Source organism: Ovis canadensis, chromosome 17 (genome assembly GCF_042477335.2).
Source record: "Ovis canadensis isolate MfBH-ARS-UI-01 breed Bighorn chromosome 17, ARS-UI_OviCan_v2, whole genome shotgun sequence".
Classification (NCBI taxonomy): domain Eukaryota; kingdom Metazoa; phylum Chordata; class Mammalia; order Artiodactyla; family Bovidae; genus Ovis; species Ovis canadensis.
Window position 1 is genome coordinate 73,369,527 of NC_091261.1, and position 27,899 is coordinate 73,397,425.

The 27,899-nt window shown below is 52.2% G+C and overlaps 1 protein-coding gene across 3 annotated transcripts; it reads left to right on the forward strand.

The window, feature by feature from the left end:
- Nucleotides 1–482: 482 nt before the first annotated feature.
- On the forward strand, nucleotides 483–26,966 carry CABP1 (calcium binding protein 1). Of its 3 annotated transcripts, none has more exons than XM_069558196.1 (7): nucleotides 483–520; nucleotides 14,568–14,744; nucleotides 17,901–17,931; nucleotides 18,181–18,324; nucleotides 20,461–20,570; nucleotides 20,801–20,948; nucleotides 26,494–26,966. In XM_069558196.1, exons 1-7 carry the CDS (start codon nucleotides 518–520, stop codon nucleotides 26,517–26,519), a joined length of 639 nt encoding a protein of 212 aa, XP_069414297.1. In that variant the 5' UTR covers nucleotides 483–517; the 3' UTR covers nucleotides 26,520–26,966. The 3 variants fall into 3 exon arrangements, with proteins under 3 accessions (XP_069414297.1, XP_069414295.1, XP_069414296.1); XM_069558195.1 differs by lacking the exon at nucleotides 483–520 and adding an exon at nucleotides 9,816–9,980; XM_069558194.1 differs by lacking the exons at nucleotides 483–520; nucleotides 14,568–14,744 and adding an exon at nucleotides 1,166–1,951.
- The last annotated feature ends 933 nt before the right edge of the window (nucleotides 26,967–27,899 follow it).

Consider the following 27,899-nt stretch of genomic DNA (forward strand, 5'->3'; position numbering starts at 1 on the left):
CCTGCATGGATGGGTTTCCCTGGTGGCTCAGCTGGTAAAGAATCTGCCTGTAATGTAGGAGACCTGGGTTCAGTTCCTCATTTGGGAAGATCCCCTGGAGAAGGGAAAGGCTACCCACTCCAGTATTCTGGCCTAGAGAATTCCATGGACTGTATAGCCCATGGGGTCACAAAGAGTTGGACACGACTGAGCGACTTTCACACTTTCCTGCATGGATGGCATCATCCATGTGATTTGGAGAGACCAGAACAGGGATAGCCTGGGAGGTTCACACCCCATCCCTTCAAGTCTGGTATCCCATTACTAAACAAGAGTGGGGGATGGGGCCTTACCAGGTGCAGAGGGAAGGGAACTTCCTGAACTGCACTTGTGGCCCTGCTGTGAACACTGGGCTAGGCCTTTTATGTGATAGTGTTATCAGATGTTACTGAGAAGTTAGTTATGATTATTATCTGCATTTTACAGAACAGGAAAACAAGGTTGAGAGAGGCTGATGACACTTGCCTAAGATACCCAGATGGTAAGTGGCAGAGCTGGGGTCTGAGATGCAAACCAGGCCTACGGGTCTTCCTGCCTGCCTACCAAGAGCAGAAATTTCTTTACCATCTATACGGGCAAGAGGGCAGGAGGAGGACAAGAGCTGGAGGGGCAGCAGATGGGTCCTACCTGAGACTTGAGCATCACCAGACCCTGCAAAGTCCAGGTTATGAAGGTGCCACCTGGCTTCTCTTCGGTTCTGAGAACTGTCATCCTGGTCCCATTCCAGGGTACTGGGAATGAGTGAAGCCCCCATAGAGGGGAGCCGTTCCTTCCAGCAGTGTCCTTCCAAGCCATTCTGGCTCCGGGATTCGGGGTGGCGGTGTCATACACAGCCTGCCTTCATCCTCCTTGGGTCTCGAGTTTACTCCTCTCGTCATCTTTTCGAAAGTTGTATCCCCTGGACAGTGCACCCTCCAGCATTTCTGGAGGTTCCAGCGGTTGTGGGTTATTTGGGAACCTCCGGGCGTGCTCCCGGGCACTGCCGGCGCCACCAAGTCTGGGCGTCTTCGGGGGCCCGTCGCCAAGCCCCTTCCCTCGCGCGTGCGACTCCGCGCCGCAGCGCCCCCTCCGCCGCCAGGGGCCGCCCGGAAGCGGGGCTCCTCGAGCGCGGGGCGGGGCAAGGGGCGGGGCGCGGCGGTACCTGGGCCGCCGGGGAGCCGGGGGTGGACTCTTCGGGGACAGCCGGCGGCCCCCCCAAGATTCGCACCGCCAGCCGCCGGGGAGCTCGGGGCTCCGGGCGTAGAGGCTGCGCTGTCACATGGGCGGCGGCGACGGGGCCGCATTTAAGCGGCCGGGGGACGGCGCCCGCCTCCAGCGCGTCCTCGGGCTCGGCTCCCGCCGGGCGCCCCGCTCTCTACCGGCCGGGGGCCCAGCGCCGCGCCGCACCGCGCCGCCCCCGCCGGGCCATGCGAGCGCGGGCCCCGCCGCGATGAGCTCGCACATCGCCAAAAGCGAGTCCAAGACGTCTCTGCTGAAGGCGGCGGCGGCGGCGGCGAGCGGGGGCAGCCGGGCCCCCCGCCACGGCCCTGCCCGGGAGCCAGTGCTGCCCAGTCGCCGGCTGCCCGGCCCCTGCCCTGGCACGCCGTCGCCGTCCGGGGACCCCAGTTCGCGGAGGCCCCTGTGCCGGCCGGCGCCGCGAGAGGAGGGCGCGCGGGGGAGCCGGCGCGGGCTCCCCCAGGCGCACTGCAGGCCCCGGGAGGCGCTGCCGGCCGCGGCGTCCCGACCTTCGCCGCCGTCGCCGTTGCCGCCGGCCCGCGGGCGGGATGGGGAGGAACGGGGTCTGTCCCCGGCGCTCGGCCTCCGGGGCTCACTGCGAGCCCCGGGTCGCGGGGACTCTGCTCCAGCCGCCGCGTCCGAGGCAGACCCGTTCCTCCACCAGCTGCGCCCCATGCTCAGCTCCGCCTTCGGCCAGGTAAGGGCCGCGCCTCCCACCCGCTCCCTGGAGAGGCGCTCGGGACCCTGCCGCGACTGCGCGCCCACAGCCCTCCTCCCGCTGCCCGCGGCCCCCAGGTCACGCTCCTCTGGTCCTCCCGCCGCTTGGCGCCCTAGTCCGCGCGCCTTCTCCTCCCCCGTGCCTGATTCAGCACCCTGTGCGCTGTCCACGCTCCGGGCCTCTTCCGGGCCAGGCGCCACCGCTTAGACTCCCTCCACCTGCCAGAACGGGCCAGTCTTGGAAAGGAGCGACCTCCACAAACCGCCTGGAAATTTGCAGGGGTCAAGGAAGGGTGCTCCGAGCAGGTGGCCCCAAACCCACTCTTTTGGCCTCTGACCGAGAAGACCAATGAATGAGCATGGAGTCTGGGGGTCAAGAGAGGGGACTTTGGGGTACACAGCCTTGTCAGGCGATGAGGGACCCTAGCCATTGCCTGTGGTGGCCCCAAAGACCTGGGAAAAGTTAGGAGAACTAAAAGAAAATGAGAAAAGAGAAGTGTGTGGGTAGACATGGAGGGCTGTAAGAACTATGGCTCAAACTGGAACTTTGAGGGTATTTCAAGGAGGTTGTCATCTAGGAATGCCACAAGGATGGCAGCGGGCAGTTGTCGAGTTGTGGGACGTGGAAGAACACCCAGAGATCCCTAGTCTGAGTTAATGTGCATTCTAGGGTCAGAAAGGTCGCTAAGGGGTCACGAGTGGCTCATTTTGTTTCTTTTCTCTCAAGAGCCCCAAGCAGCTGGGTACCTGCCCTTTAGAAATGGCCCCGTAGTCATAATCCAGATCTACAATTTGAGGCCGTGGTGCTGGGGAGAGGTTCAGCAGAAAGGGACCTGTGAACTCCCTAGCGAAGCCAGGATTTTGTCTAGCTCCAAGTCCATAATTAAGTCGAACACTTTGGCACGGCGTGGACACCGTTCTGCGGCAGCTGAGGAGGGGCTTAATGCATAGATGTGATCAGGGTGTTTGCATATGGTGTGTGTGGGGGATGGAGGGTGGGGGCGGGCCTGTGCGTTTCTCTGCTGGGATGTAGCGTAAAGAAGCCGTTTCAAGCTCCTGGCTTGCCAGGCTGGATCAGAACTCCAAGGAGGCCGTGTGTGTTTTGCTTCAGATGTGCACAGTTCCTTTTCAAAATACTACTCCGCTGCGGCTGATGCCGGTGGAGGTCTGACATGAAGGCGGCTGCACGTAGGCTCGGGTTGCGCGGGGCTGCGGTGGTGGTGTGATAGGGCAGCAGTCTGGCTTTGTTCCTGCCAGGAGCCCTCGTTAGTTGAGGCAGTTGGAAGCAGTTTCTCCAGAGTAGAGATGTGGACGCAGAGCTGTGACAGTATGACTGAGGGGGTGTCAGGTGTTAGGGCAGGAGTGGGCTGGCTTGCGAAAGGGATACCGTGCCAGTTGAATCGGTGACAACTGTCGGTTGCATTTATCAAATATCTTTTGATCACCTGCTTTGTCCAGATGTTTGCTGGGCACTATGGAGATGAAAGTAGAGAGGGTAGCGGGGTCCTGACTGTTTTGGAGATTAGCAGTCTAGAAGCTTGGAAGGGTAGGTCACTGAGGATCACACACTTTCTGATTATTTAGTTTGCCAGTGATCCGACTTCGTTCCTAGAAAAGGAGCCCTTTCTTTCCAGCCTTGCAGAATTTGCCTGCCTGGGCCCTTTGTGAGCACAGAGCATGTCAGCTCATGTGCTTTTCTTTCTTCTACTTTCTCAGTCATGAAATGAAGGCTGTTCTCCAGTCCAGTGTTCTGAAATGTCACCAGGGTCACCTGAGTCAGGAGGAGCTGGAAGGTCCCATCAAATATTTACTACCTCCCCCTGGAAGCTCTTGCCTCTGGAGCTGCCGACTTTCTCTTTAAAGCTGGGCACATCCAGTCTGGGCTTCTTGCTGATGGCTCTAAGACATCTGCTCCAACGACAGTGACAACAACAAAACCCAGCCTGGGACTTTGTGTCAGAGTCTCCAGTCTCCTGCAAGAATTAGTCTTTCTGTCCCTTCTCTCTACATGGAGATTTCTGTCCTTAGGTCAGAACCAAGAGAAGGGAAATGAGGTTCAGAATATAGAAACTTTCAGATAGGATCCGCTTTGGGCAAAATATAGCCCTGGGGAAATATATTTTTCATGTCTCCCAAGTTCTTTTTTTTTTTTAACCTTTGGTGAATCGCTTAACCTCAGTAAACCTGTTTCCTTATCTGCATATTTGGGATAATCATAGTATCTCAGGTGGTGCAGTGGTAAAGAACCCATGTGCCAATGCAGGAAACTCAGGTTCAATCTCTGGGTCGGGAAGATCCCCTGGAGAAGGAAATGACAACCTACTCCAGTATTCTTGCCTGGAAAATTCCATGAACAGAGGAGTCTGGCAGATTACAATCCATAGGGTCCCAAAGAGTCAGACATGACTGAACACACACACACACACACACACACACAGTATCTCAATGGGTTTGGCAGGGCGGGGGGTGGGGTGGGGGGAATTAAAGGGAATATGAAGATATATACAGAGCTTGGCCTAGAGCAAGGGTCTGTGGATGTTGTTATTGTTGTTGTTGACTCACTACCAAGGGCTGTGTCAGAACTTGCTTCCATTTGTAACAGAGTCAGGGAGGGCCAGGGGCCAAAGTGACACTGAGGGTATCAAGATAGACTCCCTCACTAGGGGGAACAGGAATTAGGGTTCTCCCAGTGACCTCACAGAGCGTCCTTACTGCCTGCAGGGAGAGCATGTGGTTTTGAGGCTAAGGCATGGGATGGTGATTTGGGAGCTAGAGCTGAAGATTCCTACTCCAGCAATGTCACTTCCCACTGCTGTGACCTTGGGCCTGTTATTTTCTCTCTCTGGTCTGGGTTTCTTCATTCAGAAATGAGACTGACCACAACAACAACAACAAACTACCTTGCGGAACTCTTATGAGGGTTATATAAGGGTAAGGATGCCAAATGGCCTGGCTTAGAGTGGGTGCTGGAAAAAGGCTCAGGCTTCATTCATGTTATTGTTATTATTATTATTAATAGAATGATTGTCAAAATGAGGGCCTGCATAACGTAGTCTGAAAGCTGTCTCTGAGCCAAGTGAGGAAGGCCGCTAAAGGAAGGAGCTGAACAACCAAGGACCTTCCCTGGTATCCTCTTTGTGGCCAGCTAACGGCGCACCACCTAACTGCCTAGAGAGAAGTTGTGGTATCAGAAAGTAACTCAAAACAGGCAACTCTTGGCATTGGGTCTTGGAAAATTAATTAAAAAATTTTTTTCGGCTGTGCAGCATGTGCGACTTTAGTTCCCTTACCAGGGATCGAACCTGCACCCCCTGCAATACGAACCACACAGTCTTAACCATTGAACCATCACGGAAGTCCAGAAAGCTACCCAAAGAAGAGTCTTTCTGTTCCTTATTTTAAGTTTGGGAAGAAACACCTCTTTAGAGGAGGCAAATATGAATAAAACCCATAGATCCATCCCATCCCTCCCCTTTCTCTAACTATAGGGACCTGTCTTCTGATTTGAGCAGGCCAGCCCAGTTCCTAAACTGCTTCGTGCATAACAGGATCAAAGATATTTAACGTATGAATGAATGAATGATGGGTATCTCTAGCCTCTGGACTTTAGAGTTTCTTAGTTCCCATAGTTAAGATGAGGGAGACAGACCATGACAATTTGGGTCCTAACAGATTCAAGTGCACTAGGCCTGTGTGCCTAAGATGACAGCTTGGGTGTATTACTTACTCCTTCCCAGTCAGGTCACTTCCTACTGCTCTCTTAGAGTTCTGGGAGCCCCTGTGGCCTTTCTCTGGGGCCTGGGAAAGGGGAAGAGAAGGCCCATTTGTGGTTGACATAGATTATAGATGATACGGGAGAAAGCAATGGCAACCCACTCCAGTACTCTTGCCTGGAAAATCCCATGGACGGAGGAGCCTGGTAGGCTGCAGTCCATGGGGTCACTAAGAGTCAGGCACGACTGAGCGACTTCACTTTCACTTTTCACTTTCATGCATTGGAGAAGGAAATGGCAGCCCACTCCAGTGTTCTTGCCTGGAGAATCCCAGGGACAGAGGAGCCTAGTGGGCTGCCATCTATGGGGTCGCACAGAGTCGGACATGACTGAAGTGACTTAGCAGCAGCATAGATGATACGAGTGTCTTGGTGTTTGTAGGTTTTCCAGAAGCAACATTGGCACTTTAGATCTCTGTTTAGAGCTCAGTAAACAATGGACAAAGCATCTTCTCATAATCTTATCTCCATAGCAAACTGTGAAATGTAGCATCATCTCCCCTCATTTTAGAGACGAAGAGACAGGCTCAAGAGAGGGAAAGTAGGTTGACTAAAGGTCACAGAGAAAGTAAAAGGCAGGACTTGTGACATGCTGTGTCTCTCTCAAGTCTGCCAGTGCCACACCGTACCGACTGGTAGAAAGTCACAGAAGTGTGTTCCCTGTTTGTCAGAAGCGTCCACAAAGCACCTCTCAGGTTACAACCCAGCTTTCCCCAAGTGTCTTAACACTGGGCTGCCATCCCAAGTTCAAATGCTGGCGTTAGGACTGCTCAGGGCTCAAAGCCACCCTCCCTCCTAATCAGGAATAATCAGCAATGGGTTTATCCTTCTCATCCCTCTGATCCTATTATCCCATTCCAGAACTCTAAGTGTGGCTTCCGAAGGCCCAGGCCTGCTGCCACAGTGCATAGGGATGGGAAGGTGGGGGCCATGCGATGGGGCTTTGCTCCTTAAGGAAGCCTCCACCATTCAGCCCTTTATAAAATTTTCTGCGGAAGGTCAAGCCATCTTCCTCGTCAAGATCAGTAGCTACTCCTGTCATGCAGAACCACCACCACCCCATCTGTCCAACCTAAAATAGCTTAAGCGAGCTCTGGGTTTGAATCCCGAATCCCTTTCTTCTGTTAAGCCCCCAGGCTACTTTCGGCACCCCCTCTGCTAAAGAAGGGTGGTATTTCTTCAAATTAGGTGGATTTTTCCATAGCGGGAGAAGTCCTGTCTCCTGTCTCCAAGGACAGAAGCATATCCCAAGGTTGACAAATGGGTGCTGTGCCCAGGACTGGCCTGCAGGGGGCAGGAGTCACCAGGTCTGACCTAGTGGGGTCCCTGCTAGACCAAGGCTGCTGGGCAGGGAAAGGGGCACCTTCTAGGTGCTGGGCACTGTGCCAAGCCCTTTGCAGGCGTGATCTCATTAACTCCTCATAAGTCCTACCAGGGAAAGGTTATTAGAGTACCTGTTTTATAAATAAAGAAACCGAGGCTCAGAAAGATGAACAAGTCTTCAAGGTCACATGGTTGGTAGGCAGCAGGGCAAGATTTGAACTCAAGTCTGTCCAACTCCGCATGCTGAACTCTTTACCTCTAGATCAGTGGTTCTCAACACTGGCTGGAGGTTAGAATTACCTGGAGTATTAAACAACACCGGTGCCCGGGGCTCACCTACACCTATTCCATCACCATCTTCGGGGAAGTTCCCTGGTAATTCTAGTCTGCAGCCAGCACTGAGAACGCACCTGCTTCACCCTGTCCAGTCTTTTCATATATCCATCCATTTAGCTCATATGAATTTGGTTTGTACCTTACCTGGAGCCTAACTCATCTCCCCTCTGGGGTCTGTGGTAAGCCCTAGCTTTTCAAAAGAGTCTGCAAGACTCTAGATTTTGTGTGCAAGTCTTTCCTGCTCCCCCAACACTAAGATCCCTCTGGCTCACACTCTCAGAGTGTTTGTGTTTCCCCTTCATGGCACTGACCTGAACTGTGACTCAGTAAGTTGATAGCTCTTTAGTATCTCCTGCCCTCCTGCTAGAATGTAAGCTCCCTGCAAGCAGTGAAAGTGAAAGTGTTAGTTGCTCAGCCGTGTCCGACTCTTTGTGACCCCACGGACTGTAACCCTCCAGGCTGCTCTGTCCATGGAATTTGCCCGGTGAGGTTACTGGAGTGAGTTGCCATTCCCTTCTCCAGGGGAACTTCCTGACCCAGGAATCAAATCTAAAAACAGGGACTGTATGTATCTTGTTCCTACCACATTCCCAGAGCCAAGCACATGGGACAAATGCTACTTCCTCCATCCATGTTAATAATTCCTCATTCTAGTACCTGTTCTGTGTCACGCACATCTTATAACCAGGTGAGGGAACTGAGCCCTGCCAGGTGAGTGTTCAGAAGCTGGCAGAGCCAGGACTCATCCTAGACCTCCAGACCCTTCCCTTTCATCTGATTTATTGCTCTTCTCACAACCCTGCCTTCACGGTTTGCTTCCAAGAAACAGGTCTTTGAAGAAGGCATTTTTGTTGGCTCTTCCCATACCAGCTCCCCCTCCCCCAAGTATCTTCACTCCCCTTTCTTACCCTTTAGACGTCAACAACCTCTCCCCCACCCCAGGCTTCTCCTGTGTCCTCAGGGGGTGCCCCTCCTCCTCCATATCCCCGTCTGGAGGCCAAACGGGCTGCTGAATGACCCCTGATTAAGCCATTCCATTTGTCAAGAGCCACCCAGGGACCTGCCTTCCCAGTCTCCTGGGAGCTGGCCTGTGGCAGCTTCTGGTCAGCGTCCCCACCCATCTATCCCTAACGGGAGCTCTGATCAGCCACCCAAAACTGGACCCCCCCCCCCCAAAAAAAATCCTGTGAAAGGACCCTCTCTGGACTGAAACTCTTAGAGTGGTTTGTGAAGGGTTTTTGCATCAGGGCCCGGAAGGAGCTTGGCGTCCCAGCCTGTCTCTGGTGCCCCCTGCTGAGAAAAGCAGGGGTGCAGGGAAACGTGGACACAGACTCTCCTGGGTCATCTGGCTCCGGGCTGTAGGTCTCGATGGTGACATCTGAGGCTTGAGATGAATTCACGTCAAAGCTGGAACCCGGAGGGACGAGGATGTGCCGGCTACCTAAGAAGTTCCATTCGTGGGACTGTGACGACCCCTTTGCAAAGGGCGCCCTCTCTGCTCTGCGCCCCGAGGGAGCCGATGAAAGACGGTCTATCAGGGTCAGGCAGAGGGTTTGGGAGAAGGTTCGTCGCCCTCGCTCGCTCACGCCTGCTGGGCCAGCACTGCCTCGGTTAGGACCCCCTCAGGGCCGGCTCTTGATTTCCCCTGGGTCGGAAAGACCGCACACGGTGAAGGGAATCAGCGGAAGGACCTGCTGTTGGCTCAACTGTGCTTCCAGCCCCAAAGCCTCATCCCATTTCAGTGGGGAGGCAAGTGTGAAAAATGGAGCATGATGGAGAGTCGTCATAAGATCTCCAGGGCCTCGACTGGAGCCGCCATCTCTCAATCTAGCTGCGATGGCCGGGGGGGTGATTAAGATGCCTGTTCGTCCTTGGGGGTGTGTGTGTGTGTGTGTGTGTGTGAGAGAGAGAGAGAGAGAGAGAGAGAGAGGGAGAGGGAGAGGGAGAGAGAGAGAGACAGCACACACAAGGTTGGGAGCTGCGAGGCCCCGTGGATTTGGGGACCCAAACTAGCCTGCTTCCCCTTCTGGGTCTGCTGGCCTAATTCCCAGCTGCAGCTGCCATTCTGGGCTCCCCTCCCCGAGGCAATCTCCCTGCAGATTTGACAGCGGGAGGGGAGGGGCCGAGGGAAGGGGAGTGAACCGGGAGAGGACTCGGCTGTAATCTCATGTAGATGATCCCGCAGCCTTCTCCAGCTCGGCTGCACTCTGCCATCAGCTCTCCAGGCGATTTTCTCTGTGCCTGCACTCTTCCCTCCTGCCTTCATCTCCTTAAGAAAGTGTCCAGAAAGTTAAACCCACACACACACGAACACACACACAATCCACAAAAAAAAAAAAAAAATCAGGGAGCAGGAACAGGCAGACGAGTAAGAGAGCACGCGCGCAGGAGAGAGGGCTCAGCCGGTCTTGGAGGAAGCACGGCGCAGGCAGAGGGAGGCTGGGGTTGGCAGGGACCGGGACTCAGGTCTCTTAGCCCCCGGGAGCCTCCTTCATGGACCCAGGGATCCTGAAAGAGGCTGCCTCAGCTTAGGATGGGCAACTGTGTCAAGTCTCCACTGAGAAATCTCTCAAGGAAGGTATGTTTCTGGAGTTCTTAAGACCTGGGGTGGGAGATTCGGGCATCCTGCCACCTGTCCCAGAGGTTGGGGGCGGAGAGGGTGGACGTCTGAAGCTCGCTTCCCTTCCTGTGGGTTCTATCTTGGGCCGCTTCCCCGTTCCTGCCTCTGCATTCCCTCCTATCACAGTCGTCTGTGTCCCGGGGCTCTGAGCTGAAGTTGGGACTTAGAGCTGCATGGGGGCCTGTGTTTGGGAATTTGCATAAGATTTAGGAAAGAAACCAGGTAGGGTCCTTAGGATGTGCATGGACAGAATGCCTCGGGATATGCAGAATGAGAGGAGGGTTAAGCTGGACTTTGACCCTGCGGCTGCTGGTTCTTTCCCAGTGGTGGAGAAGGGGTTCGTTAATCTCCTCTGAGGGACTCTGACCCTCTCTGGTGGTCTCTAAGGTCTTCAGAGTTGTGCGGTTTGAAGTAGATCCAATTGTTACTGAGAGGAAACAAGACGGACATCCCCTTCTACCCTTGAGAATTGAGTCAGGTCAGAGACTCACAAATAGAGCCAGTCTGGCTCAGGGTCCCAGGGTTGTTTCCATCCAGAAATGGAGTATACAGCAAAGGTGTCTGTCAGTTGCGTTCTGTAGTGGGTGCATTGCTTATACACCAGGATAATATCCTTTTGCAAGAATCCCTTTTGGAAAGCAAAGAATCACCTTCAAAGCATCTTTCCTGCAAGCCTGGGCTTACATCTGTAGGATGTTGCTTTAGGTGGGCTCTGCCTGTATTTCTGGCCCTCTGTAGTCAGGCCATAGAAGAAATCCACAGATATTTTGTAAAGGAAGAAGAAATATGAGGGATGGTTTCCTCCAATTCTTTAATTTTCCAGAGGAGGAACTTGATTGCCACTCAGGTTAAGTGACTTATCCAAGGTCTCAGGTTAGCTAATGGCTCCTCCACCCCCAACCCGTTCCTACCCCCTCTGTTAGTTTGACAGCCTCTCAATTTAGGACATTTCAAGCTTTTCTGCTCATCTTCCTCATTTAGCTAAGCTGCTCACATCAAATTCCTTTTAATCTTCGCTGTTCCTTGGATCTTTCCTAGGGTTGACTGTTTCTTCTGTGCACATCCCCCACCCCCAGTCATCTGTCATCTTAAAGGAGAGTTCTTTGCATCAGACGTGGCCTCCACACTGTTGCAGAGAAGTAGAAATGGATCTGAATTAGCCTAGAGGACCTTCGGGCGAATGCCCTTTCCCTGAGTTCTGTCCAGACCTTCAAGAGGTGAACTCAAAGAACAAGAGCTGTCCTTCTGTCCTACCCCACCCATGACTCAGACTCCTTAGGTCTCCTCTTTCTAGCCATGTGACCTTGGATAAGTTATTTGACCCCTGCTGGGTCTCAGTTCCCTTGTCTATCAAGTGGAAATCCTAACATCTACCTCCTAAGGTGATTGTGGGGCCTAAAGAAAGAGCTGGGATCACTGCCTGGGATGCAGTACTCAGTATATGTTACCTAGTGTTAATAGCATCATAATCATAATTTTATGATTCGCAATCATAAAATCATATCATCACAATCATAATCATAAATTTTCTGAGAAGGGGGATGAGGAAAAGGAAATAGGAGAGGTTTTGAGTCCACGGAATAAGGCAAAAGATCATAATAGGTATTATATCAGTTTCATTTTTTAAAAAAAATAATAGTAAACATTGCTTTTTCCTGAACATCTACAAGATCTCCAACATCTGTTATCTCATTTGCTCTTTTCCACCTAGTGGTTCTCTTGCCGACTTTCTAGAGAAAGGAACAAGACTCAAAGATAAGAGTGTTCTTGAGATGCCACCGCTGACTGGGAGCCGGGCTGAGGTGTAAACCCTGATCTGTATGAATCTAGAGCAAGGGTTTTGTTTTTAATTTTGCCTCTCTCTCTTTCTCCTGCTGTCAGAGCTGTTATTCATAGATTCGTGAACCTGACCTTACAGGTCATCTTAGTCCAAATTTCCACTCACTGGGCAATGCCCTCTCCCACCACATCCAGCGCTTCCTCACTCAACTCCTCCTTCTGTGAATACCTTCGGTGAGAGGGAGCACAGTCTTGGCTAGCTTGTGTTGTTAGAAAGCTGTTAGTTCAGGAGGCGTGCTGGTTCCTCCTGTTGCCCTGCCACACTCAAGAGATGTCCCCTTGGTGCCAGGAAACATTGTCATCCCATAGGCCACTGACCACTTGGCTTCCTGTGTGGTGACTGGGAATTGGTGATGGAGAGAGGTGGCCTCTTCCAGGCTCTGAGCTGGGCAGGACTGGGCTGTCAGGTACCATCACTGGCCAGGGAAGAACAGCTGCCTCCCGGGGCAAACTGGGTGCCAGACTGGGTTAAGATCAAGAGATTCAGTGGAAATTCCCCAGCCATCGCTGGTTCTTGCTTCGTGGGAGCAAATTTTTCTCTGTCCTCCTCACTTCTTTCCTGATTGGCAAATATTCTCCCACTTCTTCTGCAGCCAGAAGTGAATGCCTTCTGGCGCCCAGCATCTCTCAAGTTGCATCATCATCGTCATCGTCATCGCCATCATCATTGTCATCACCATGGCAACTCCACATATTCGGCTCTTGCCATGCTCTAGGCACTGCGCAGCGGCTCATTTGCCTCTCACAGAATCCTGTGAGTGGCCCTGATCATCTCCCATTGGACAGAGAAGGAAACCAGAGCCCAGAGAGGTGAAGTGACCTGCCCAAGGTCACACAGGAGCAAGTGGCAGAGCCAGAATTTGTCCCCAAGACTGTCTGAGTCCAAAGCCAGTTATACTTAAGCTCCTTTCTGAGTTCCCTGCCGCCTGCTGCCTCCTCCTCCTGGGTGTGCTCATCTGAGCCAAGTGAGTGAGAGTCAGCCAGAAACAAAAAGGCTGATTCTCTGAAAAAATCTCCTGAGATTACTTCCTGGGGCTTAACCACAGTTGACTCCCTGGCTCCCTCTGTCCAGAAGGTCTCTCTGGTCCTGCCCTCGCTCTAGCCAGGTCCCTGTAGCCTGTGTGAGTATGGCCAAGGCTCTGAACCTCTTTTGGTCATCAAGCCAGAATGGACCCTGATCACCCCGCAAGTTCTAAGACTACCCAGGGTGACCCTTATTGCACTCCCTGGACTCAGGCCTTGCACTGAGGTCCCGTACCTTGGGTCTGTGTGGCTGCTTGCCCTTAGAGGAACAGAATGTTGCTTCTTCCTCTCTAGGCCTGGAAGAAGCTTAGAAGTTGGACAAGAGTCTAGACTGCAGCCCCACACTGTGGGGCTTTGAGGAGAAGGAGCATGAGGACAGGGTGAGATATGGGAGACTGCTCTGCTTGTCCACCTGGGAGGACAGGCTACCCCTTAGGTCTTAGCATCTTCTCCTGAGTGTGACCTTCTTGGAGCTGGAGGAAACTGGCAGGAAGAGAATGAATGTAGCAGAATGGATGTGTAGAACATGCAACTCTGAGGTCCTCGGACAGAGGCAGCCCTCTAAGTTTTCACTGCTCTTTCCTTGGAAGGTTTGGCTCCAGCTCCTCACTCTGGGGGTGGAGGCATCCGAGCTGGGGGCTGAAAGCAGACCACCCTGACTTAGGGGGATGCTGGGCATCCTGGCGGGGAGGCTGGGCTAGGAGAGAATGTTGTGTCTGGACGCTGCTGTTGTCCTAAGGGGACGGTCTGTGGGCAGTGCTGACTTTTTATAGCTGCATGGGAACCATCAGGGAGGAGGATGGGTTGGCTGGGGCCAGGGAGCACGGCTATATTTGGTCAGCACAGAGGGCCCCTGCCTCAGCCTCCAGAGGTCCCTGGACCAGGCACGGAGCCAGCAAAGGCGGGAGGGACGAGGAGGATTGCTTATGGGAGACAGCGTCTAGTCTTGAGGCCACAAGCTGGGTGGAAGCTGACCGACAGAAGTGCTTTGTTTAGCCCACCCAGTGCTTTAAATCGGAAGGTCTGGCAACACCAGGCTGGAGTTACGTCGTGCTGTCCCTTCAGAGAGGACCCAGAGCATCCATCTTACCCCAGGCCCCGCCTCTCACACCTGCCTGCTTTATTTCTGTTTGCCGTGGCCTCTGTGTCGGCAACCTCCGGTCTCGCAGACTAGCTGAGCCCACGCTCTGCTGCCAGCTCTGATGGTCCACACTACCCTCCAGTGGGTTCCAGCAGGGGTAGGATCAGAGGTCTGTTGGGGAGCTTAGCCCCGAGGATTGTGCTGGGATGTTGGGAGCATCTTAGGAAAAGACATTATTCCCTGAATGAACAGAAGCCTCCCTCTGCCTGCTCCTCTCTGAGCTTCTGTTTGCACACAAGGATGTGTTTCTGTGCACATGTGTGTGTGTGTGTGCAGGTGTGCTACACAGTGGGTATCACACCCAGCTCTCCCTGCAGCATCCGTTTTGGCCAAAGATCCGGGACTCCGACCGTTGGACCAGTTTGCCGCCTGCCCCCCGTGCATCCTGAGGGCTCTTTGCACCCTGGTGTTTGCCTCTCAAGGTCTTCTCTTGAGAAGGGCCCCTTCTAGGACCGGGAGCCAGGCTGGGGCCCGGAGGACTCAGCTAGGCCAGAGAGGTGACACCTTGCCTCTGTTTTGTATTTGCTTGGTGCTGGCTGAAGATGCGCCAGGAGGAGACCAGCTACACGGTGGTGCAGACAAGCGAGGAGGGCCTGGCGGCCAGCAGCGAGCTCCCCGGACCACTCCTGATGCTGGCTCAGAACTGCGCGGTCATGCACAACCTGCTGGGCCCAGCCTGCATCTTCCTGCGTAAGGGCTTCGCGGAGAACAGGCAGCCTGTACGTAAGTTGGCCCTGGTGGAGCCGCATTCGACTTGGCTTCACGGGGCATGAGGAAGGAGGTGCTGAGAAGAAAAGGGGCTCTGTACACAGCGGTGTGCATCCCCCTGCAGATGCACCTCACACCCTCAACTTGTGAACCTGACCCCCAGAATTTCCCACTTATGGCTGCAGAGCCCTGGTGAGTCCACATCCACCAGCAAAAAAATAATAATAGCAGCTATGGTATTGTTTGGGGTTTGGGTTGGTTTTTTTTTTTTGAGCACTTAATATATGCAGGCACTGTGCTCAGTGCTTTGGTGCTTAAGCCTCAGAGCAACCCCAAGAGGTAGGTACTATTATCCTCCTCATCTGCAGATGAAGAAATTGAGTTGGAGCATGTAACATATTCACAGTAACAGCTGGTGGGCATTAGTGGTAGGATTCAGACTCAGGGAGCCTGCGTCAGGGGCCCCCTGTGTTCTGAACAACAGTACTGAATACACAGCACCAACCACTAGAACTTTCTATGATGATAGAAACATTTTTTTCCAATTAGTACGGCCCTCTCCAGTAGCCACTAGCTCTTGAAATGTGGCTAGTGCAACTGAGGAAGTGGATTATTAATTTTCTCTGATTCCAATTCCAATTTAAATAGTCACATGTGGCCACTGCCTTGGAGGGCCTCTTGTACATATCTGAACAGTCACAGAGAGGAGGGTATTGATGATGTTACAGATTCAAACATCGGTAGGTTTATTGAATGGTGGTGGTTGAGTTGCTAAGTTGTGTCCAACTTTTGCGACCTGATGGACTGTAGCCCGCCAGGCTCCTCTGTCCATGGTATTTCCCAGGGAAGAATACTGGAGTGGATTGTCATTTCCTTCTCCGGGGTTTATTGAATGCCACCTGCTAAACACTTTATGTATCTTGCCTCACAGATGCTAACAAAGACCCTGTAAGGTAGTTTCTGGTATTAACCCATTTTACAGATGAGGAATCTGTGGCTCATACAGTGGAAGTGACCTGTCCATGGTCCTACATCTAGGAAGCAGCAGATCCGGGCTTTGTCCTTGAGTCCATCTGACTTTAGAGGCCAAATTCATCCCTCAACTGCATAAGCTGGGGAGTGAGGGCTGTGGTGGGCTCTGTTCCCACCTGACTCCCTGAATTGGTGTTCATGGTTTCCCTGTCATGTCAGTGAGCATCCCTGGCTCTGCCCCACATCCCCTGCCACTCTGCCCTGGGGAGCGTGTGATTCAGGGACCAGCCACCAGGACTCAGCTGGACCAGCTCCGGCCACAGGCACATGAATGGGTATTGGCTTTTCTGCACCCTGGTTCTGGGTTTACAAGAAGCAGAGAGGGGGCTGCAGAGCTGATCCTGGAGATGTGAGAGGCTGCAGGGTGGGAAGGGACTTGTCGCCTGTCCCAGTGAGCATGCCCTGCATGTGGGTACATGCGTATTCTTGCTGACGCTTTCTCTTACGGGGAGCATTGTGAAAAGCACCCTTTGTGGTCACTCAAGATCCCAGTCTGACTAAGAATAGCTAGTGGGTGATAGAGGTAGGAATGGGCAGGCGTTAGAGAAGAGTGACAACCCCTCCCTGTGCATGGTGACAGGCTTTTTAAGTGGAAGTCCTTCCAGTCATCTCACAGAGACAGGCAGCTTCAGCCAGAAATGCTGCTGGCAGGCCCTGGGAGCCTGCACACTACTTGTGCCAAGCTCATGCACACTCTCAGCATGGTCCTGCCATGTATGGCCCCTTCCAAGAGCCGAGTCCTTCCTGTGCAGCTGGTGGTCCTGCAAAATGTTGCTCAACAGCCCCTTTCTAGAAGATTCCTGGGTTTTCTGGCACTGGGATCCCTTGCCCTGGGGCCAGTTCGGAGCAGGTGGGCAGCAACCTCTCACCTGCCATGGCCCAGGGGGCTAGGAGAGCCTGTGTGCACAGCTATGGCATGCCCACATGTCTGTGTCCCTGACTGGTTTACTCACGCCTGGTGTGCGCTTCCTCAGGGCGGGTACACCCTGCCCCTTTGGGCAGGGAGCTGTGACATATGGGCAGGATGAGCACCATGGACCAGTTTTGGAGCCTTCTAAGCATCTCCAGCTGGGCACCGCATCCATTTCATGCCAGTCTGTTTCCCTCCTGGGCAGGCCTGGGGCAGCTGGCACGTCACCAGCCGGAGCCTGCCCCCTGCTCCCTCTGGGCCCGCTCTTTGGAGACTTCTCTGCCATCTGTTCGGATGCCTCACCCTGGGACTTCCTTGACTCCCCAAGGAGACCTGGGCACTGCTTGAGGCTGGAGACGTGTGCCTTGGACCCTGGCAGCCGCCAGAGGCACTGGCAGCCCCCAGGGTCCTGTGCTGTGTCCTGTGACGGGGCGAGGTCTGCGATGGGGGCCCAACTGGAGAAGGTGGGGCCGTGCCCAGGAAGCAGGGCGCAGCCCTAGTCCTGCCTCCACTCCCTCTGCCCCTTCTTGTCCTCCCTCTTGCGCGCCTGTCTGGACCCTGCTTTCTTTCTCCCAGCCTCTTGCTTCTCCCATTGCCCCCCTCAGCCCCCCTTCTCCCCCACTCTTCCTGGTTTTCTTGGGTGTGTGTGTGTGCACGCTCAATCGTGTCCGACTCTTTGCGATCGCATGGACTGTAGCCCTCCAGGCTCCGCTGACCGTAGAATTTTCCAGGCAAGAATATTGGAATGGGTTGCCATTTCCTTCTCCAGGGGATCTTCCCGATCCAAGGACTGAACCAGCGTCTCGTGTCCCTGCACTGGCAGGCGGGTTCTTTACCAGCTGAGCCACTGGGGAAGCTCCTGGTTTCACTGGGTAGAGTCCTCTACTGCCTGTTGGGATCCTCCCAATAACCCTATTTTATTTACAGGTTTTGGCCTCCAGATCAGCTCTGCTCCCTGACCACATATTTGTGTCTGGACTAAGGGGTTATGGATGCAGAGGTTCTGGGCCCAGGTTGGAAGGGGCTTCTGGCTCCCTGACCTCTCCCATGTGTGTGGGACAGGTGGGGCTGCACTTTTCCCCTCCAGGACATGGTCCAGGCACACCTCCGCTGCTGCCCATCACCCTCAGCCAGTGCCTGCTGCCACTGGGATGGCCCTCAGCTGGGCACTGGATGACTTCCGGGCCGCTCCCGGCTGCTAATGGCACATGTTCTTTTGTTTCAGGACAGATCTCTGCGGCCAGAGGAGATTGAAGGTGAGACCTGGCCTCTTAGCGGAGGGTGTTCCTCAGCCATCCAGGAAGATGAGGGGAGGGAGGTGGGTGGGAAGAGGGCCAGAGACGTCTCTGCCTCCTGCGAACAGGGTGTGGTGCAGGGCTGGGCATCCTCTGGGGAGCCGGCGTTGGAGGAATGCATGAGTCGATGGGCCCCTCGGGGCCGCCTCTACCCTGGAGGCTCTGCTGGTCCTCCTTCCGCACCACGTCCACCTTCCTTCTCTTCCCCAGAGCTCAGGGAGGCCTTCAGAGAATTTGACAAGGACAAGGATGGCTACATCAACTGCCGGGACCTGGGTAACTGTATGCGCACCATGGGCTACATGCCCACCGAGATGGAGCTCATCGAGCTGTCTCAGCAGATCAACATGAACCGTGAGTCCCGCTGCCAGGCACCCCGTTCCCTCCCGGACCTCGCCCTCGCTGTCCTCTGCCGGGGTTCAAGTTCTGAGCTCCCCCTTCTTCCTAGCTCTGTGACCTGCAGGCAAACCGCTTACCCTCCCTGTACCTCAGTTTCTTCACCTGTAAAATGAGGGGTGGAATGGGGAGTTAACTGGGGGTATGTTTGCTTATTTATTTATTATTTTTCTTGGCTTATTTATTCATTTATTTTTGGAGGAAACAGCTTTATTGAGATATAATTCATATATCATACAGGTGACTCACTTAAAGCATTCCCTTCAGGGACTTCTGTGGTGGTCCAGTGGTTAGGACTCTTATCCACACTGCAGGGGGCATGGGTTTGATCCCTGGTTGGGGAATTAAAGGATAAAATTCAGTGTCTTTTAGTATATTCAGAGTTGCGCAACCATCACCCCAATCAACTTTAAAATATTTTCATGCCCCCTCCACCAAAGAAGTCCTATACCACTTTGCCATCACCCCCAAGTCCCTCCCCAGCCCTGGACAACCACTAATCTACATTTTGTCTAAGCAGATTTGCCTATTCTGGGCATTTCTTTTTTTTTTTTTTTTTTTGAGTTGAAGTATCTTTGTTTGGAGAAGGAAATGGCAACCCACTCCAGTACTCTTGCCTGGAAAATCCCATGGATGGAAGAGCCTGGTAGGCTACAGCCTGTGGGGTCGCAAAGAGTCAGACACGACTGAACGACTTCACCTTCACCTTATGGTTGATTTATAGTATTATATTCGTTTCAGGTGTACAACATAGGGATTCAAAGTTTTTACAGATTAGACTGTATTTAAAGTTATTGTAAAATGTTGGCTTTGTTCCCTGTGCTGCACAATATATCCCCGTGGCTTTTTGATTTTACACAGAGTAGCTGACGTCTCTTAATCCCCAGCCTCTATGTTGCCCTTCCCCCAACCCCCCTTCTCCTCACTGGTGACTGCTGGTTTGTTTTCTGTATCCGTGAGCCTGTTTCTCTTTAGGGGACATATTTTATTTTTTTAAATTAATTAATTTATTTTGGCTGTGTTGGGTCTTTGTTGCTACGCGCGGACTCTCTCCAGTTGCCTTTAGCAGGGGCTACTTTCTGGTTACGATGTGTGGGCTTCTCATCGCGGTGGCTTCTCTTGTGCAGAGCATGGGCTCTAGAGTGCGAGCTTCAGCAGTTGTGGTGCACGGGCTCAGTGGCCCCATGGCAGGTGGGACCTTCCCAGACCAGGGATCGTGTCCCCTGTATTGGCCGGCGGGACTCCCAACCACTGGACCACCAGGAAAGAAGTCCCTAGACACTGTTGGGCTGTAATATTCTGAACAGCCCAATAATCGATACCTAGCACTCAGTAAGAGTTGAACAGAGGACACTATCATTATTATGTTTTTCTCTGTCTCCCTTTGGGTCCTCCCAGGAGCAGACCAGGAGACAACGGTTTGAGTGTGGAGTTTACTTAGAAGGGGAAGGACAGAGTCTATAGAGATTAGGGAGGCAGGAGGGTGAAGACAGGGCGCCAAGGGAGAAGGCACTCGAGGAGCTGCCACTGTGGGTGATGGAGCTCAGGGTGCTGGTGTCGAAGGCCCACCATGGAGCTATCTCTCGGGCTGGGTATTTATCCCCCAAGCTCAGTCACTGGCTGAAAGTGTTGTGAGCAGGCCCCGGGGGCAGGTCTCCTGTATTTCCACCCTCTGAAGGCTGGTTGGAAGGTGAGTTCCACTTGCACAGTGAGGGAGAGAGGGGGGCAAGTGGGCACGCGGGCCAGGCGCTCACGACTCCTGCTCCCCTCTCTGCCTTTCTGCATGTTTGTCTCTGTCTCTCTCCTGCTCTGAAATTCTTTGCCTATCTCTGTGACCTCATGTTTCTTTCTCCCCTGTGTACGCTTGTCCAGTTCCTGACTTGTTCCCTTAGTTAGCCCCCGGCTACTCCTCTGAGCTCTTTTGTGATAACCCCCCTGTCCGTGGTCTCTTCTCTGTCCTCATTCGGCCTCTGCTTTTACCCTCGGCCTGTCGCTGGGAAGGTCAGGGGAGGGCTGACAGCTTCCCCGGTCGGTTGTCTAGTTGGAGGTGGGTGGTGGTTAGATGGATGACCCAGCCTGTTCCTCTGTCCCCAGTGGGTGGCCACGTGGATTTTGATGACTTTGTGGAGCTAATGGGACCTAAACTCCTGGCGGAAACAGCAGATATGATTGGAGTAAAGGAACTGCGAGATGCTTTCCGAGAGGTAAGTGGTGGACAGCGGACAGGCAGGGGCAGGGGGACTTGTTAGAATTCCCAACCTGAAAGGAAACTGGACCTCTGGATCCCACCCCAGGGGAAGAAGCTTGGACAGAGAGGCGCTCTGGGGAAGGGCTGGGGGGGGACAATGATGCTGAAGAAGGGGTTCAACCTTGGGATCTGCTTCTGACAGTCTTCCTGTTGTAGCTACTCTTTCCTCCTCCGTGCCCTCTCTAGTTTGACACCAACGGTGATGGGGAGATAAGCACCAGTGAGTTACGAGAGGCCATGAGGAAACTCCTGGGTCATCAGGTGGGACACCGAGACATAGAAGAGATTATCCGGGATGTGGACCTCAATGGGGATGGACGAGTGGACTTTGAAGGTAGGTGGGTCTTGAGAGTGGAAGAAGAACCAAGACAGGAGTGGGCATCCACAGAGAGCATCCCTCCACATGTGGGTCCACCATGCGGTCATCAACCCGCCCCAACTTGCCATCCCCTTACCCTTCCATCCTTCCACCCCCCTAATCCATCGTCTATTCCTACACCCACTCATCCATCCATCTTTCCAGACCTCTCTTTCCATGTGTTCATCCATCTGTCTCTTTTTCTGTCCAGGTGCCTATTTATCCGCTAACGGATCTCCAGATCATTATCCATAGAATCGTTTACCTATGGCCTTACCTACCCATCCAGGCATCTATTCATTCTGAACATTCACCCGTGCCTCCATCTACCCGTATACCCCCTCCCGTCTATCCATGCATCTGCAGTTCCCAACCTTCATTCACCCATTTATTCTCTACCCATCCGTCTGTATCTCCACCCGTACTTCCATGGGTCTGTCAGTTGTGTGCACAGTCCTTTCCCCATCTGTATCCATCTAGTCATCCATCTATCCACTCCTGTCCCTCTGCCCGCACCCACCGTGTTCCATGTCTATTGGCCCACCTTCTCCTGTATCCATCCATGGAGGTATTTTCTGAGCACCACATTCCTCAACCTGACACTCGGACCCCTTAACATCTGTCCACGACTCGCCTCTCTGGCCACGGCTTTCGCCATTCCTTCACTCACACGCCGCCTTAAACCCCCAGGTGATCCGAAAGCCTGCCAAGCTCTCATTTGATTACACTATTCTTTTCGTCAGGATGCCTGTATTCTATTCTTCCCTGGGGTTAAAGTCTATTCCATCTTTAAGACCCAGCAGTGGGGCCACTTCCCTCGGTCCCCAGACTGAGCTTCCTCTTTTCTGGGCTTTCAGAGCACCTCAGGCTTACCCTCGTTCTTCACACCGGCCCCTAAGTGCTAGTTATATCTCCACTGAATTCTGAACTTTCGGAGAAAAGAGGAACCCTACTTTCTTTATCTCTGAGATTCTCACAGAACTCAGTACCTGATAGATAGTGAATGCTCAGTAAAAGTGTTTTTAAAATAGTAATAATCATAATTAGTGATCATCTCTAACTGCACATGCTCTATGCAGTCAGCAAAAACAAGACTGGGAGCTGACTGTGGCTCAGGTCATGAACTCCTTATTGCAAAATTCAGACTTACATTGAAGAAAGTAGGGTAAACCACTAGACCATTCAGGTATGATGTAAATCAGATCCCTTACGATTATATAGTGGAAGTGACAAATAGATTCAAGGGATTAGATCAGATAGACAGAGTGCCTGAAGAACTATGGACAGAGGTTCGTGACATTGTATAGGAGGTAGTGATCAAGACCATTCTCAAGAAAAAGAAATGCAAAAAAGTAAAATGGTTGTCTGAGGAGGCCTTACAAATAGTTGAGAAAAGAGAAGCAAAAAGGCAAAGGAGAAAAGGAAAGATACACCCATTTGAATGCAGAGTTCCAGAGAATAGCAAGGAGAGATAAGAACGCTTTTCTCAGTGATCAATGCAAAGAAATATAGGAAAATAATAGAACAGGAAACACTAGAGATCTCTTAAAGAAAATTAGAGATCCCAAGGGAACATTTGATGCAAAGATGGGCACATGTTCTGTTAGATACTAACAGAAGCAAGAGATATTAAGAAGAAGTGGCAAGAATACACAGAAGAACTATTCAAAAAAGGTCTCCATGCCCCAGATAACCACAATGGTGTGATCATTCACTTAGAGCCAGACATCCTGGTGTGTGAAGTCAAGTGGGCCTTAAGAAGCATCACTATGAACAAAACTAGTGGGGGTGATGGAATTCCAGTTGAGCTATTTCAAATCCTGAAAGATGATGCTGTGAAAGTGCTGCATTCAATATGCTAGCAAATCTGGAAAACTCAGCAGTGGCCACAGGACTGGAAAAGGTCAGTTTTCATTCCAATCCCAAAGAAAGATAATGCCAAAGAATGCTCAAACTACCACACAATTACACTCATCTCAACACACTAGCAAAGTAATGCTCAAAATTCTCCAAGCCAGGCTTCAATAGTAGATGAACCATGAACTTCTAGATGTTCAAGCTGGATTTAGAAAAGGCAGAGGAACCAGAGATCAAATTGCCAACATCTGTTGGATCATGGAAAAAGCAAAAGAGTTCCAGAAAAACATCTATTTCTGCTTTATTGACTATGCCAAAGCCTTTGACTGTGTGGATTACAACAAACTGAAAAATTCTTAAAGAGATGGGAACACCAGACCACCTGACCTGCCTCCTGAGAAATCTGTATGCAGGTCAAGGAGCAACAGTTAGAGCTGGACATGGAACAAGAGATTGGTTCCAAATTGGGGAAACAGTACATCAAGGCTGTATATTGTCACCCTGTTTATTTAACTTCTAAGCAGAGTACATCATGCGAAATGCCAGGCTGGATAAAGTTCAAGCTGGAATCAAGATTTCCAGGAGAATTATCCACAACCTCAGATACACAGATGATGCCATCCTTATGGCAGAAACTAAAGAGCCTCTTGATGAAAGTGAAAGAGGAGAGTGAAAACGTTGGCTTAAAATTCAACATTCAAAAAACGAAGATCATGGCATCCGGTCCTATCACTTCATGGCAAATAGATGTGGAAACAATGGAAACAGTGACAGACTTTCTTTTCTTGGGTTCCAAAATCACTGCAGATGGTTACTGTAGCCATGAAATTAAAAGACGCTTGTTCCTTGGAAGAAAATCTATGACCAACCTAGACAGCATATTAAAAAGCAGAGACATTGCCTATAAAGGTCCATCTATTCAAAGCTATGGATTTTCCAGTAGTCACATATGGATATGAGAGTTGGATCACAAAGAAAGCGGAGTGCCAAAGAATTGATGCTTTTGAACTGTGGTGTTGGAGAAGACTCTTGAGAGTCCCTTGGACTGTAAGGAGATCCAACCAGTCCATCCTAAAGGAGATCAGTCCTGAATATTCATTGGAAGGACTGATGCTAAAACTGAAACTCCAATACTTTGAGCACGTGATGTGAAGAAATGACTCATTGGAAAAGATCCTGATGCTGGGAAAGGTTGAAGGCAGGAGGAGAAGGGGATGCCAGAGGATGAGGTGGTTGGATGACATCACCGACTCAATGGACATGAGTTTGAGCAAGCTCCAGGAGTTGGTGAAGGACAGGGAAGCCTGGCGTGCTGCAGCCCATGCGGTCGCAAAGAGTCAGGCACGACTGAGCGACTGACCTGAACTGAACATTTATCATGCACCAGTCACTGTACTAAGTAACTGTACCTGTATTATCCCATTTAATTTTACAATGACTCCAGGGACTGCACAATTATTACCTCACGTTACAATTGAGTAAACTGAGCCTCAAAGAAGTGATATGACTTGCTTCTCTTACAGAGAAGCAGTGCTGGGTCATAAACTCAAGGCCTAGAATCTCAGCCATTCCATACATTACACTGTCCATGACACCATCCGAGGCACCATGGGATACAGGGGGAAAAAAACACCGCAAAACACTGATTCTACACTCCATAAACTTGCGTGCTGAGCAGAAAGGCAAGATAAACATGAGCTAGACTGTGAATACGTCCAGAACCCAAAGGCTGCGAGGCCTTTTCTGGGGCCTTCAAGGTCCCAGATCTTCATCTTGATCTTTTAGGTCAGGAGAGTGTAGCAGTGGAGAGGCTTGGCTACCAAAGGCTGGGCTACCACCAGAGCTGAACATTTCAGGTACCCCGTGTCCAGGTAGTAACCCCCACAGATGACAGCTCTTTCCTGAAAGCCCAGTATCTCCCATTCATTCTACCTGCATGTGTTGTACACCAGCTGTGTGCCAAGACTTGATCCCCACCTTGAGGAGGCCATGACCAGCAAGGAAAAGAGAAGCCGACAGTATAGTCCATGCCATTATGGGGGAAGTACAGCAGGCTGTTGCATACAGTGGGGGCACCTTTGCCAAAGTGGCAAGGATTAAGGAAGACTTCCTGGAGGAGGCTGTAAGTAAGCAGAGCCCTAAGAGACAAGTAGGAGTCACCAGGTGAAAAAGAAGGAAGAGATATTTGCCCCATGGAATTGAAAATTCATATCTACACGAAAACCTACAAACAGATGTACTTATAATTGCCAAAATTTGGAAACAACCAATATGCCCTTCACTAGGTGAATACATAAATAAAACCATGGTATACCCAGGCAATGGAATATTATGCAGCACTGTAAAAGAAAAGTGCTATCTGGTGATGAAAAGACATGGAAGAAACTTAAAAGCACAGTAAGCGAAAGAAAATCTGAAAAGGTTGCGTACTCTGTGATTCCAACAATATGACATTCAGGGAAGGGCAAAACTATGGAGACCGGAGACAGTGCAAAGATCAGTGGTTGCCGGGAGTTGCTCATGGCAGGAGGGATGAATAGGGGGAACACAGAGGATTTTTAGGCAAGTAAAACTATTCTGTGTGATACTATAATAGGGATACATGACATTTGTCCAAACCCACAGAGCCTCCAGGCCTTCCCAGGTGGTGCTAGTGGTAAAGAACCTGCTTGCTAATGCAGGAGACTCAGAGACGCAGGTTCGATCCCTGGTTGGGGAAGATCCCCTGGAGGAGGGCATGGCAACCCACTCCAGTATTCTTGCCTGGAGAATCCTCATGGACAGAGAAGCCTGGGGGACTACAGTCCATAGGGTCATACAGAGTTGGACACGACTGAAGCGACTTAGCACATGCACACACAGAGAGTCTCCAACACCAAGAATAAATCCTAATGTAACCATGGACATGGGGTAATAATGATGAGTCAGCATAGGTTCATCTATAAGCAACATCCTACTCTGCTCGGGGATGTTGGTGATGGAGGAGGCTCTGTGAGTGTGTGTGTGTGTGTGTGTGTGTGTGTAGAGGCAGGGGGTAGATGGAAAAATCTGGACTTCCTGCTCACTTTTGGTGTGAACCTAAAACTGCTCTAAAACACAAAGTCTAGTTAAAAGAGAAGGGAGCAGGACGGGTTGCAGGAAAGCTAAGACGGGGAGAGGAGCAGGGAGTCAGCTCCATCTGAAGTGCTGACACCCGGATCTGGGATTCGTGGTGCGGGGTGTGTAGTTACAGGTGAGGCTGGAGCTGTCAGCTGGGGCCAGAACAGGAAGGCCTTGGGGTTGTGCCCATTGTCCTGTGGGGACTGGGAGAGGTTTCAAAGGGGTCACATCTACAGATAGAAAGATCCTGCTGGCTGCTGCAAAGAAGAGGGGTTGGAAGATGGGGACTTCCCTGGCGATCCGGGTGGCTAGGATTCCATGCTCCCACTGCAGGGAGCCTGGATTCAATCCCTGGTCGGGGAACTAAGATCCTGCATGCCACGTGGTGGGCGAGACCAAAAAAAAAAAATGCCGGATGGACACAGGGGACCAGCACCGGTCAGAGGCGGTGGTCACAGACGGGGAGGGAGGCATCGATCTGAGGAAGGTGGGGGGCAGTGTCCTGGACCCTGACTGCTGCTTTCTCCCCACCCGCGCCCGTCCCCCCGCCCCTCCCGCACCGCAGAGTTTGTCCGGATGATGTCCCGCTGAGGCCGCCAGGGCCCCTCCAGGACCGCCAAGCTCCGCGGGGCGGGAGACGAAGAGCATGAGCTCGCCTCACCCTGCCGCCGCCGCCGCCGCCGCCGCCGCCGCCGCCGCTGCCCAGAGCCCAGGATGTACTGGCGGACGGGGCCTGCCTGCACCCCGGGGAGGTGCCCACCCCGGACCCCCACCCCTCCGCACTGTGAAAAAGACTCACGACTCCTGCAACTGGAAAGGGGGGGCGCCCGCCAACGAGGAGGCCACCATGCCAGGCCGGCAGAGGTCAGGCCGGGCGCCGAGTGCCACGGACCCAGCCGCCGCTGGCTGGGGTGGGGGGGCCCACACAGCATGTCTGCCCCAGGGCAGAGCCTCTTACCACCTTCCTTAGCTCTGTGCCCGTTCCAGCTCGCCTCAGCCCTGTTATCTCAGAACCAATAAAAATATTTCCAAGAGGAAGGCGACTCTGGGGGTTCTTTGCTTCTCCTGCCTGGTTAGATGGATACATGCATTTCCTCAGTACCAGCTGCACACAGGGAACTGGCTGAAAAACCTCCCTGCACTCCCCTTGTGTTGAGTTCCATGAGGTCCCCAGACTCTTCCACACTCATCTCAGAAGCCAGAACCTGGCACCTTTAACTGAAAGGGAGACTGGGGCATATACATATGTAGCTGGACTCTCCGCTGCTCGAGTCAAGTTCTGTAAGGAAAGGAGACTGGATATGGCTTGTGCAAGCCCTGACTCTGCCTCACTTCCCGCCTCCCTGGAGCTTTCACACTGGTTGGGGAGACGACAGGAGATAATCACATCCATATGTGATTACAAGTTGTAATCCTGCTTTTAAGGAAAAATGCAGGGACCTTCGGTGGGGTAGAATAAGGAGGTCCGGACTACTCTCCCGGGAGGTCAGGAGAGGCTTTCCTGAGGAAGTGATAACACGGTTTTTGCCCAGGAGGAAATCCCAGTGTGTGTGAAGAGACAGAGGTAGAAGCAGCCTTCATTCTCTCCGCCAAGCGAGAAGCAGGATAGTGTTGGGTCCTGGATTTATTATGCTCATTGTGTGACTTTGGGCCAGCCACATCTCCTCTCTGAACCTCAGTTTCCTCATGTGCAGTAAGGGGATAATAAAGTCCACTGTAAATGATCTTGGGGTATTGCAGTGCCCACCTCCAGAGACCTCGAAATAGTGCAAGGTGGCATTATTAAGCAGGTTCCACTGTAATCACTGTCATTAATTTCTATAATTGAAGGCTTAAAGAAGTCTGAAGGAGAAGTTTGTGGGCAGAAGTTGCCCAGAATCTTTTGATAGGCTTGAGGCATAATCTGACTGGAGTGTGGGATGGACCCATGGACTCCAAGCCAGGGGTTCTCAAACTTGAGTTTGCTCATCA